The 13612-nt window shown below is 48.0% G+C and overlaps 1 protein-coding gene across 1 annotated transcript in view; it reads right to left on the bottom strand.

Moving 5' to 3' along the window:
- RNF11 (ring finger protein 11) overlaps positions 1-1253 on the bottom strand; it is a 79617-nt gene extending 78364 nt beyond the window's left edge. The window contains exon 1 of the mRNA XM_030207256.1: positions 568-1253. Within this exon, the coding sequence (XP_030063116.1) occupies positions 568-690 (123 nt within the window). The 5' untranslated portion in view covers positions 691-1253. The remainder of the gene's footprint in view (positions 1-567) is intronic.
- Positions 1254-13612: the final 12359 nt, after the last annotated feature.

Below are 13612 nucleotides of genomic sequence, written 5' to 3'. Positions count from 1 at the left end.
CTCAGCCGAGCACCGCCACGAGAAATGAGCAACCCCAGACAGTGATGTCACCAGCCAAAGATAACAAAGAAAACTGCACGATGCAAGAAGCAGGAGCTCCGTCCAGCCCTTTCTCGCCAGCTTCTGACCTTTAGGCCAGGTACAAATACTCCGGGGCTGATTGCAAACCGTACATGAAGTCCCCCCCCCCCCCCCACCCCGAACTCAGACAATAGAGTGTAGTAGTGAGAAAGATTATCCGTTCTGAGCTTGCTTAAGGAGCTAAGCTTTGCTCTACAGCCGCCCACCCCCCAACAATCTCCAGGAAACTGCTAACTCATGCACAAGTACCAATTGTCCTAGTACAGGCCAGTTTTACAAGAAATTAAGGCATTTAAATATTTCCACTCTTTAAAAAGTTTTTGGAAGCTTTTGGCATTTAGATTTAAAATGCGTCGTACTGGCCAAGTAGTTAGTCCTTCCAGCATGGCCTTTCAAAACAAAAAATCCCAGAGCAATGCCTGGTTTATAGGGGGGAGGGGATAATAAACATGAAGTGTGCATTCTTATTTGTTAATTTTCCAATACCTGATATGGCGGCGGAGGCTCCTGGTCCGGTTCATTTCCGTCACCGTAACTCGCCCTATCCGACTGGGATTCGTGCAACAAAGAAATGTCATCCGAGGTGGGCGATTTCAAGCAGTTCCCCATGGTCAGCTCTTCTTTGTGTGTATTTCTTAATCCTCTGCAGCGAGCAGAAATCCGAGCGCTTCCCTCTCAGGGTCTCATCACCGCACAGCGGAAACAAGGATTCTCAGCAAACACAATAAGACATCCCACAGTCTCCCAAACGAACGACCCGACCGAAAACGAAACAAGCAGCAGCCCAAGCCGAACCAGCCAGCAGGGGCCTCTTCCACCTTTATGGGGAGGGAGGGGGGGAGTCACAATGCGAGCAGGTAAGGTAACGCTCTGTGCGCGGTCCCTCCGCCCCTTCCACTACAGACTCAAGTGTGACACTCCACTGCCGCCAGAGGTGCGTCATCCGGCAGCTTCTGCGCCCGGCGGCTGACGTCACCCTCCCCTGAGTAGGGCTGGAGGCCGCTGCGGAGACTCGGGAAGAGCTATGGCCAGAGACTGGCAGCAGCTACCCCGCCTCCCGCTGCTAGCGCCAGCCTTCCGCGTTCTGCTGTTCCTTGCGCAGAGCTGAAAACTTTCTTTGTTTAAGGCTGTGGAGGATGGGAAGAAGGCAAACGGCAGATTCCTGCTCTTAGGCAACAGCTGAGTTAGTGCTGCTTCATTTAAATACAAGCAAGGATTAATGCACCTGTCCCCATGAGCTAGAATTTGTAGTGATCAGGGTGAGCTAGGTGTGTAGCTAGCAGCCCAAAACTGTCACGTATTTGGTATGTTAATAGATGATACTGTTAAGTACATGGACATGTACTGTGGTTCTCTGTATAATAAAGTGGGGAAGATATTTAAGAGGCTGGTGCTACCCATGGTATGGTTAGGAAGGTGACGGGCTGCAGCAAGAGTGAATTTTGGGTTATATTTCAAAGACTTAGTTAACATTTATACGGTATAACAAGCACACTCACCTGCTTGAATCTGTCTTAAGTACCTCTTCATCATGCATGGGGAAAATGCATTCCTAAATTGAGAAGCTTAGTTACTTTACAGATGCCAAACTACTTCCATCATACCATAGTTACCTTGGAGTTGTGATTTAACATATAGGGGTCGGTATTCAATGCGATTTAAGTCACCAGAAATGGTTCTTGGTCAGTTAAATCGCCAGTTAATGGCAAACCGACCATTTTCAGTGACACTTAATTGTTTAGCACCAAACTCAAAACTGGCTAGATTAACCACATAAACAGGACCACATAAAAGTCAGTCTTATCTTAAGGGTCCTTTTACAAAAAAACTTATTACACACTAAATGCTAAGAAGCCCATGTGACAGAACAATGTGTTTTAAACCTGTCAAATTGCCTTTATTAATTCTGAAATGCATTTCTCTACTTTGGCCAGCAGGTGGTGCATGTTTATGTTAAAGCTGTTTTAGAAAAGGGCATGCCCTCTTTCAGTTTCACTTAAGTGAAGAAGTGAATTTCTCCGAGGTCAAGCAGGCCAATATTCTCACATGTGGGTGATGTCACGTCGGCCCGGAGGACTTTCTAGCAAAGTCTTGAAATCTTTAAGTGTCCCTTGTCGCGTGGGCACACTGCGCATGCGCACATTTCTCTTCCCCCCCGCCGCGCGGACACGTTCCTCAGTTGTTTTTTTTCTCCGCGTCTGAGGTGACACGGAGTTTTATCGATTTGTGTTGCTTCGAAGCCCGGTGAAGAACTTCAAGAATTATATCCTTTTATCTTCTAAGTTTCTTTTTCCATCGTTTTAAGTTTTCTTTCTTTTAGTCGCGACTGTATTTAAGTCGCTCGTTCGCGTTATTTTCCTTCGTTTTTGTGCTTTTTTCTGGCACAATCGCGTCCTTTGATTTGGCAGGGGCTGTTTTTCCTGACATGTCATCAAAGATGCCCAGCGGCTTTAAGCCTTGTGCCCGCTATCACCGGACCATCTCTGGCACTGACCCGCACTCCTGGTGCCTTCAGTGCCTTAGGCCAGATCATCGTTCGGAGGGCTGCAAAATGTGTCTCGCTATGAAAAAGCGGACCCTGCTCTCTCGAGATGCCCGAGAGAAGATTTTTGGATCCGGTTCCTCAACGTCGACGTCGAAGACAGCATCGGGAGTCTGGGGACAGGCTGCCAAACGACCGATGCTCGCTGGGAGCAGTGATGCATCGAGTGGGTCTCCACCTCCCTCGGCGCCTCCTGCTTTGCAGGCTCCCCGGGACCATCCCGCATCGGACCCGGCCCCGAAGAGGCATGTGGATTCCACGTCCTCTTCTCCGGCACCGAGGAGTCTCGACGGCGGGCATCGGGAGAAGGCCAAGAAGCACCGCCGTCGTTCCCCTTCTCGACACGGTACCGGGAGCTCCGTGTCATCGAGACATTTGATACCCGAGAAGCGTCGGTGCCGAGAGGGTCGCTCGCCCTCTGTTACGGAGGTACCGATGCGTGGGTCACCTGGCATCGGTACCTCAACAGACTCTGCCTCCGGCGCCTGTACCGGCCCCACAGCCTCTTCCGACAGCAGCTCTGGATGAGCGTATCCAGGCTCTTTTTCCTTTTTTTATGGAAACTATGCTGCGTCAGTTGCACTCGGTGCCGGTGGTGTCGGTGCCGATGGAGTCAGAGGCGCTGGTGCCGGAACCGTCGGTGCCGGAGATGCTCGCGGCATCGAGCCTTATGCCTGCGGTGAGGCCTCTTTCACCGGTACCGCTTTCGGTGCCGGTGTTGCCAGCCTCCCGGGTCGACTCTCCGGTAGCATCGGTGGAGGAAGCTTCACCGGAGTCTTCTGGACCGTCGACTTCTCGACGCCCCCATCGAGGTCTTCGTGCCTCTTCGTCGAGACGGGCTCGGATTAGGGCGGCTCTGTCTGAGCTTTTAGCCCCATCTGATGATACCTCATCGGATCATGATGAGAGGCGTGGGGAGTTCTCTGCCGAGGATTCTCAAGGCATCCCATCTGATTCTACTCCCTCGCCACAAAGACAACTTTCTCCTCCTGAGAGCTTGTCTTTCTCTTTTGTTCAGGAGATGTCTGAGGCCATCCCCTTCCCTGTGGAGCTTGTGGATGAGCCCAGGGCCAAGATGCTCGAGGTCCTGGACTATCCATCTCCACCTAAGTCTTCTGCCACAGCTCCGCTTCACGATACACTCAGGGAAGTGCTGTTGAGGAACTGGGAGAAGCCTCTTTCTTGCCCACCTGTCCCCAAGAAAGTTGAGTCCCAGTATCGGGTCCACGGGGAACCCAGTCTCATGCAGGCTCAGTTGCCCCATGATTCAGCGGTGGTGGATTCCGCTCTCAGGAGTGCTAAAAGTTCTAGGAACTACGCCTCGGCGCCCCTGGGGCGGGAGTACAGAACTTTGGACTCTTTTGGGAGGAAGGCGTATCAGGCCGGTTTGCTCGCGACCAAAATCCAGTCTTACCAGCTCTATACGAGCATCCATTTACGGAACTCTGTGTGGCAACTTGAGAGTTTGGTGGATGCACTCCCACCGGAGCAGGCTGAACCCTTTCGTCAAGTGGTCAGGCAGCAGAAGGCGTGTCGCAAGTTCCTGTCCAGGGGCGTTTATGACACTTGCGATGTGGTATCTAGGTTTTCTGCACAAGGTATAGCGATGCGCAGACTCTCATGGCTGCGTGCCTCTAACCTAGAGGACAGGACTCAGCAGAAAATAGCAGATATCCCGTGCCGGGAGGATCACCTTTTTGGAGAGAAAGTAGAAGAGTTGATTGATCATCTCTACCAGCGTGATAACGCTATGGATTCTCTCTCCCGCCGGGCGCCTTCTGCATCCACTTCCACCTTTAGGAAGTATTTTAAGGGAAGGAGAAGTGCTCCTTACGCCTCTAGGGGCCGTAGGTACACTTCTTATTCCCGACAGCTGGTTCAGGCTCGGCCCCAGCCCGCTCGCTCTCGTCAGCAGCATGCACCAAAGCAGGCCCCTGCAGCTCCCCAGCAAAAACCAGGGACGGGTTTTTGACTGGCTCCAGCAGAGCATAGCCGAAATCATCGTATCTGTACCAAACGATCTACCTGTCGGTGGGAGGTTAAGATTTTTTCACCAAAGGTGGCCTCTGGTAACCTCCGATCGGTGGGTTCTCCAAGTAGTTTGGTCCGGGTACACCCTCAATCTGGACTCCAAACCTCCAAATTGTCTACCGGGAGCTCAGTCCTTCAGTTCCTACCACAAGCAGGTACTTGCAGAGGAACTCTCTGCCCTTCTCAGCGCCAATGCGGTTGAGCCCGTTCCACCAGGGCAAGAAGGGCTGGGATTCTATTCCATGTACTTCCTTGTGAAAAAGAAGACAGGGGGGATGCGTCTCATCCTAGACCTAAGGGGCCTGAACAAATATCTGGTCCGAGAAAAGTTCAGGATGCTTTCCCTGGGCACCCTTCTACCCATGATTCAGGAAAATGATTGGCTATGCTCTCTGGACTTGAAGGATGCCTACACCTACATATCGATACTTCCGGCTCACAGGAAGTATCTTTGATTTCGGCTGGGATCACAGCACTTTCAGTACTGTGTATTGCCTTTTGGCTTGGCGTCTGCTCCCAGGGTTTTTACAAAGTGCGTGGCAGTGGTTGCAGCGTCACTATGCAGACTGGGAGTACATGTGTTCCCTTATCTGGACGATTGGCTGGTGAGGAGCACTTCCTCGGAGGGAACTTTGCAGTCCCTACGAATGACTATTCAGGTGCTCGAGCTGCTGGGCTTTGTAATAAATTACCCCAAGTCCCATCTCATTCCAGTCCAGAAGTCGGAATTCATCGGAACTCTGTTGTGTACACAGACAGCTTGTGCCTATCTTCCCGGTCCCAGAGCAGACAACCTGCTGTCTCTGGCTTCCAGGGTGCAAGCGTCTCAGCAGATCACAGCTCGGCAGATGTTGAGACTCCTGGGGCACATGGCTTCCACAGTTCATGTGACTCCCATGGCACGTTTACACATGAGATCTGCTCAATGGACCCTAGCTTCCCAGTGGTTTCAGGCTACAGGGAATCTAGAGGATGTCATCCAGCTGTCCATCAACTTTCGCAGCTCCCTCAAGTGGTGGACCATTCGCTCCAATCTGGTCTTGGGACGTCCATTCCAAATTCCTCAGCCACAAAAAGTGCTGACGACGGATGCATCCCTCCTGAGGTGGGGAGTGCATGTAGATGGGCTTCACACTCAAGGAGCTTGGTCTGTTCAGGAGAGGCATCTCCAGATCAATCTCCTGGAATTGCGAGCGATCTGGAATGCTCTAAAGGCTTTCAGAGATCGGCTATCCAACAAAATTGTTCTAATTCAGACAATCAGGTTGCAATGTATTACACCAACAAGCAAGGGGGTACCGGATCTCGCCCTCTGTGTCAGGAGGCCGTGCAGATGTGGCTATGGGCCCGCCAACATGGGATGTTTCTCCAAGCCACTTATCTAGCCGGTGTAAACAACAGTCTGGCTGACAGGTTGAGCAGGATTATGCAGCCTCACGAGTGGTCCTTGAACCTGACTATTGCCAAAAAGATTTTTCGAGTATGGGGCACTCCCTCAATAGATCTTTTTGCTTCTCAGGACACTCACAAGGTCCCTCAATTCTGTTTCAGACTTCAGGCCCACGGCAGGCTAGCATCGGATGCCTTCCTCCTTCATTGGGGGGACAGGCCTTCTGTATGCGTATCCTCCCATTCCTCTGGTGGGGAAGACTTTGCTGAAACTCAAGCAAGATCGAGGCACCATGATTCTGATAGCTCCCTTCTGGCCGCGTCAGATATGGTTCCCTCTGCTTCTGGAGTTATCCTGCAGAGATCCATGGAGATTGGACTGTTTTCCAACCCTCATTACTCAGAACGAGGGGGCGCTTCTACATCCCAACCTCCAGTCTCTGGCCCTCACGGCCTGAATGTTGAAGGCGTAGATTTTGCCTCCTCAGGTCTTTCTGAGGGTGTCTCCCGAGTCTTGCTTGCTTCCAGGAAATATTCCACGAAGCGATGTTATGCTTTTAAGTGGAAGAGGTTTACCGTCTGGTGTGATGGCTGGGCCCTCAATCCCCGTTCTTGTCCTACACAGACCTTGCTTGAATACCTTCTGCACTTATCCGAGTCTGGTCTTAAAATCAACTCGGTCAAAGTCCATCTTAGTGCAATCAGTGCTTATCATTATGGTGTAGAAGGTCAGCCTTTGGTAGTTCACTTTATGAGAGGTTTGTTTTTGACAAAGCCCCGTCAAACCTCCTCCAGTGTCATGGGATCTCAACGTCGTCCTCACCCAGCTGATGACAGCTCCTTTCGAACCACTAGACTCCTGCCATCTGAAGTACTTGACCTGGAAGGTCATTTTCTTGGTGGCGGTTACTTCAGCTCGTAGGGTCAGTGAGCTTCAGGCTTTAGTAGCTCATGCACCTTTTCTTACTTTTCATCATGACAGGGTAGTCCTCCGCACGCACCCTAAGTTCTTACCGAAGGTGGTGTCAGAGTTCCATCTGAACCAGTCAATTGTCTTGCCAACATTCTTTCCCCCTCCTCATATGAGCCCTGGCGAAAGCAAGTTGCACACTTTGGAATGTAAAAGAGCATTGGCCTGTTACGTGGAGCGGACAAGCCCCTTCAGACAGTCCGCCCAGTTGTTTATTTCATTTAATCCCAACAAGAGGGGAGTTGCTGTCGGGAAACGCACTATATCTAATTGGCTAGCAGATTGCATTTCCTTCACTTACGCCCAAGCTGGGCTGACTTTAGACGGTCATGTCATGGCTCATAATGTTAGAGCCTTGGCTGCGTCAGTGGCTCATCTAAGGTCAGCCACTATTGAAGAGATTTGCAAAGCTATGACGTGGTCTTCAATCCACACATTTACATTTCATTACTGCCTTCAGCAGCATAGCCGACGCGACAGTCGGTTTGGGCAGTCGGTGCTGCAGAGTCTGTTGGGGTTTAGAATCCAACTCCAACCCCCTAGGCCCATTTTTATTCTGTTCCAGGCTGCACTCTCAGTTAGTTGAGTTTTGTTTCAGGTCAATCTACGTTATGTCCTCGCCGTTGTGAGGTTCAATTGACCATTGTTTGTTATGTTGAGTGAGCCTGGGGGCTAGGGATACCCCACATGTGAGAATATTGGCCTGCTTGTCCTCGGAGAAAGAGTAGTTACTTACCTGTAGCAGGTGTTCTCCGAGGACAGCAGGCTATATATTCTCACAACCCTCCCACCGCCCCTTAGGAGTTGTATTCCTCTAATCTTTTGGATATAACTGAGGAACGTGTCTGTGCGGCGGGCGGGAAGGGGAGCATGCGCAGTGTGCCCACCCGCGCGACAAGGGACACTTAAAGATTGCAAGACTTTGCTAGAAAATCTTCCGGGCCGACGTGACGTCACCCACATGTGAGAATATATAGCCTGCTGTCCTTGGAGAACACCTGCTACAGGTAACTACTCTTTACAGTACTGTGAGCAGTATACTTTTAAAACTTGTTGACTGGCTCTGATTGGCCTGCAATTTGAAATTACCAAGCAGTTGTTGCTGGCTTTTGCTTCAGACTTAGCCCAGGAGAAGAGAGAGAGAGAGATCTCTTTGCTGAGGCTCAATGAATTATATGCCCTGATCTCCCCCCCCCCCCCCCCCCCCCGGTACTTTCTAGGAAGTAAGGAAATGTTTTGATAGAAGAGTTTTTTTGTTTACAAGTGTGCACAGTTTTTGGATATATATTTCTTTATGAAATGTGGCTTTCTGATCTGTTCATTTTTTTTTTATTTTAAGGGTCTAGCTGATTCCCAGATGCAGCAGTAAAAGCTAATATATAGATTCATCTAGATTTTCAGAAAGCTTTTGATAAAGTTCCTCATGAGAGACTCCTGATAAAATTAAAGTTATGGGATAGGAGGCAAGGTTCTGGTGTGGATTAGGAATTGGATAGTCAACAGAAAACAGAGGGTAGGGTTAAATTGTCATTTCTCTGTACTGGGACCGGTGTTATGATACGGAAATTGTAACAATGAGTGACCTGATTACATTTGCAGATGACACAAAACCATTCAAGGTTGTTAAAACATATGCGAACTGTGAAATATTGCAGGAAGACCTTAGGAAATTGGAACACTGGGCATCCAAATGGCAGATGAAATTTAATGTGGACAAATGCAAGGTGATGCACATTAGAAAGAATAATCCAAATCATAGTTACCTGATGCTAGGGTCCACCTTGGGGGTCAGCGCTCAAGAAAAAGATCTGGGTTTCATTGTAGATAATACGCTGAAATCTTCTGTTGTGTGTGGAAGCCACCAAAAAAAGCAAACAGGATGCTAGGAATTATTAGGATAAAAAAATATTATAATGCCTCTGTATCGCTCCATGGTGCGACTACACCTTGAGTATTGCGTTTAGTTCTGGTCACTGTATCTCTAAAAAGATATAGTGGAATTAGAAATGGTTCAAAGAAGAGCAACCAAAATTATCCTTTTATAGGAGAAAAGGCTAAACAGGTTAAGGCTCTTCAGTTTGAAAAGAAACAGATGGAGATATGATTGAGGTGTACAAAATCCTGAGTGTATAGAACGAATAGAAGTAAATTGATTTTTTACTCATTCTAAAAGTACAAAGACTAGGGGACCCTCAAGGAAGTTACATGGAAATACTTTTAAAACAAATAGGAGGAAATATTTTTTCACTCGACAAATAGTTAAGCTCTGGAACTCTTTGCTGGAGGATGTGGTAAAAGCATTTAGCGTATCTGGGATTAAAAAAGGTTTGGATAAGTTCCTGGAGGAAAAGTTCATAGTCTGCAACTGAGACAGACATGGGGAAGCAACTGCTTGCCCTGGGATTTGTAGCATGGAGTGTTGCCATGTTTTGGGTTTCTGCCATGTACTTGTGACCTGGCTTAGCCACTGTTGGAAGCAGGATACTGGGCTAGATGGACCATTGGTCTACTCTTATGTTCTTATATACTGTGCAACCAGGGCGTGCAAGGGTTTCTGATGCTCCCTACCCCCCAGCACCTTCTATCTTCCCTCTACTCCCCAGGGGCAGCAGAATATCTTTTGATTGGGGGAACACAAGCTTCACTCGCAGCTCCACCTTCAGTTCTCAAGCTCCCACATCAATTTACATTTAGTCAATCAAACATATAAACGGCAAGTGACCATACTCACTTGCAAATGCGCAGTACAGACTTCTCTCTCTGTCCCACCCTCGGGTCAAGACGTCATGACGTCAGAGGGTGGAACAGAGAGGGAAACGGAGTCGAATTGTCGGACGCCGCCGCTGCCGCCTGGAAAGGAACATTGCGTGAACCCCCCCCCCCCCATCCCCGCCGCCGCTCTCGCCCCCCTCCGCATCGGGCCCCCTGCACTGACCTGACAGCGCCTCTCACCTCCGTGTGGAAGCGCTGCAGGCAGCAGCAGAGCTGGACCCAGGCTTCTACCTCCCCCTACTTGTTACACTTGTGGAAGAAACTGTGAGCCCTCCAAAACCCACATATTTTATTTGTTGCATTTGTATCCCACATTATCCCACCTACAGTGGTGGAAATAAGTATTTGATCCCTTGCTGATTTTGTAAGTTTGCCCACTGACAAAGACATGAGCAGCCCATAATTGAAGGGTAGGTTATTGGTAACAGTGAGAGATAGCACATCACAAATTAAATCCGGAAAATCACATTGTGGAAAGTATATGAATTTATTTGCATTCTGCAGAGGGAAATAAGTATTTAATCCCTCTGGCAAACAAGACCTAATACTTGGTGGCAAAACCCTTGTTGGCAAGCACAGCGGTCAGACGTCTTCTGTAGTTGATGATGAGGTTTGCACACATGTCAGGAGGAATTTTGGTCCACTCCTCTTTGCAGATCATCTCTAAATCATTAAGAGTTCTGGGCTGTCGCTTGGCAACTCGCAGCTTCAGCTCCCTCCATAAGTTTCAATGGGATTAAGGTCTGGTGACTGGCTAGGCCACTCCATGACCCTAATGTGCTTCTTCCTGAGCCACTCCTTTGTTCCTTGGCTGTATGTTTTGGGTCATTGTCGTGCTGGAAGACCAGCCACGACCCATTTTTAAGGCCCTGGCGGAGGGAAGGAGGTTGTCACTCAGAATTGTACGGTACATGGCCCCATCCATTCTCCCATTGATGCGGTGAAGTAGTCCTGTGCCCTTAGCAGAGAAACACCCCCAAAACATAACATTTCCACCTCCATGCTTGACAGTGGGGACGGTGTTCTTTGGGTCATAGGCAGCATTTCTCTTCCTCCAAACACGGCGAGTTGAGTTCATGCCAAAGAGCTCAATTTTTGTCTCATCTGACCACAGCACCTTCTCCCAATCACTCTCGGCATCATCCAGGTGTTCACTGGCAAACTTCAGACGGGCCGTCACATGTGCCTTCCGGAGCAGGGGGACCTTGCGGGCACTGCAGGATTGCAATCCGTTATGTCGTAATGTGTTACCAATGGTTTTCGTGGGTGACAGTGGTTCCAGCTGCCTTGAGATCATTGACAAGTTCCCCCCTTGTAGTTGTAGGCTGATTTCTAACCTTCCTCATGATCATGGATACCCCCACGAGGTGAGATTTTGCGTGGAGCCCCAGATCTTTGTCGATTGACAGTCATTTTGTACTTCTTCCATTTTCTTACTATGGCACCAACAGTTGTCTCCTTCTCGCCCAGCGTCTTACTGATGGTTTTGTAGCCCATTCCAGCCTTGTGCAGGTGTATGATCTTGTCCCTGACATCCTTAGACAGCTCCTTGCTCTTGGCCATTTTGTAGAGGTTAGAGTCTGACTGATTCACTGAGTCTGTGGACAGGTGTCTTTCATACAGGTGACCATTGCCGACAGCTGTCTGTCATGCAGGTAACGAGTTGATTTGGAGCATCTACCTGGTCTGTAGGGGCCAGATCTCTTACTGGTTGGTGGGGGATCAAATACTTAGTTTCCCTCTGCAGAATGCAAATAAATTCATATACTTTCCACAATGTGATTTTCCGGATTTAATTTGTGATGTGCTATCTCTCACTGTTACCAATAACCTACCCTTCAATTATGGGCTGCTCATGTCTTTGTCAGTGGGCAAACTTACAAAATCAGCAAGGGATCAAATACTTATTTCCACCACTGTATTGCAGGCTCAATGTGGCTTACATAGACTTGTTATGGCATAGCCATTCCAGGCTAACAGATACAATGGTGATACAGAAAGAAGAATGATGAGAAAAAAGGTCCAAGTAGATATTATAGAGAGATGACTATCAAACTGGGATGGGTTAGCAATGTGGTGTACTTAAGCTATGGGTTTTCTTTATAGGCCTTGTTGAAGAGGTACGTTTTCAGAGATACTCCCTTCACCTGTAAGGGCTATGGTAGTGGTGTACAGCTGGGGGTAGTTGTTTTTTATTTTTTATTGGGGGGGGGGGGGGGCGGGGTCAGCACACAAGGTAAGGGAGCAATGGTGAGATGTGTACCTGGGAGCATTTTATAAAGTCCACTGCAGTGCCCCCAAGGATGCTTTATTACTTTTCTGGGATGTAACTTTTCCAGTATTCTACCTGATGCAAAGCTTTCTATTTTGTTTTATAACATCTGAGCCTTGTGTCTATTGTTTATCATTAGATTTGGGCTTTGAATTCTGATCTATAGATGAAAAGGAGGTCTCATTACATATATCTAAATACCAGAGTGCTATTTTCCATACTTCATAGCAAGAGTGTACATTCCCTAATACCTGTCCTAATGCAACTGAAGCTTTTACCTCCTCAGTGTATGTAAATGGTTTTATGCGTGTGGGATTCTCTGATGCCCTGTGAGGCTTTCTTTCCAACCAAAGTTTTTACCACACTCAAGACATGTAAATGGTTTCACTCCTGTGTGTATTCTCTGGTGCATTGTGAGGTTTACCTTCTGAACAAAGCTCTTACCAGACTCTATACATGCAAATGGGTTTCTCTCCCGTGTGGACTTCCAAATGCACTTGAGATTTACATTACAACCAAAGCTTTTACCACACTTAAACATGGGAATGGTTTCACTCTAGTGTGGATTTTCTTGTGTATTTTGTACGTTTTGCATTTGGATGTTTTTTTGTTTGAAAATGGACCAAAAAAATAAAACATCCAAATCACAAAACATTTTTCCAAACAGCACTTTAAAAAGAAAAAGATAGTCTTTTTTTTTTTTTTTTAAGAAAATGACCTGTCCTGTTCTGACTGTGGACATTTTACAAAAAACATCCAAATTCAGACTTGCCCAAAGTCACAAGGAGCAGCAGTGGGAATTGAACCTATGTTGCCAAGATCAAAGCCTGCTGCAATAACCATTAAGCCACTCCTCCTCTGTTTTGGACGTTTTTTGTTCAAAAATGGACCAAAAAAAAAAAACCACGTCCAAATCACAAGACGTCCATAGCATTTTCGAACAGAAAAGTCAGATGTCTATTTTTTTTTCAAAAATGACCCTTTCCTGTTCAGAATTTGGATGTTTTTGTAAAACGTCCAAATTCTGATTTAGACGCTCTATCGAAAAAGCCCCTCAGAGTCACCTAGTTAAAAAATAAATAAGAGACTACAGATTAGAAGCAAATATGTAAAAATAAAAGGAAACTCATATGCGCCCAGTGGACTCAAGAACTGAACTGGCGTCTGGAGCCACCGCAACTAGAGCTGTCTGAAATGGCTGCACAAAGTGACTGAGAACACGGCATGGTGGGAATTGAATTATAAATTTTTGTTGCGCTTGCACATCTCACCCCACCGAGCCTTTAGAGCAACCTTGAGAGAGACAGATGATTGCCCAAAGTGCGCGGGGGAGGGTGCCTCCCTGGGCCACGTTTTGGACCTGTCCGGTGGTGCATTCATTTTGGTTGGCCATGAGCAGGTAGGTGTCAGACATATGGAAAGTGCGATGGAAGCCCACCCCAGGCCAACTGTTTGATGTTTTTTCAGTACAGGGGCCTATGCCGGAGGGTCTAAAAGCTTTCTTGAAGAGATCTGTGTTAATGGGGAAAAGAACCATCTTGCAACAGTGGCTTAC

This window comes from Microcaecilia unicolor, chromosome 6, assembly GCF_901765095.1.
Source record: "Microcaecilia unicolor chromosome 6, aMicUni1.1, whole genome shotgun sequence".
Classification (NCBI taxonomy): Eukaryota; Metazoa; Chordata; class Amphibia; order Gymnophiona; family Siphonopidae; genus Microcaecilia; species Microcaecilia unicolor.
This window is presented reverse-complemented; position numbering and strand designations above follow the sequence as displayed.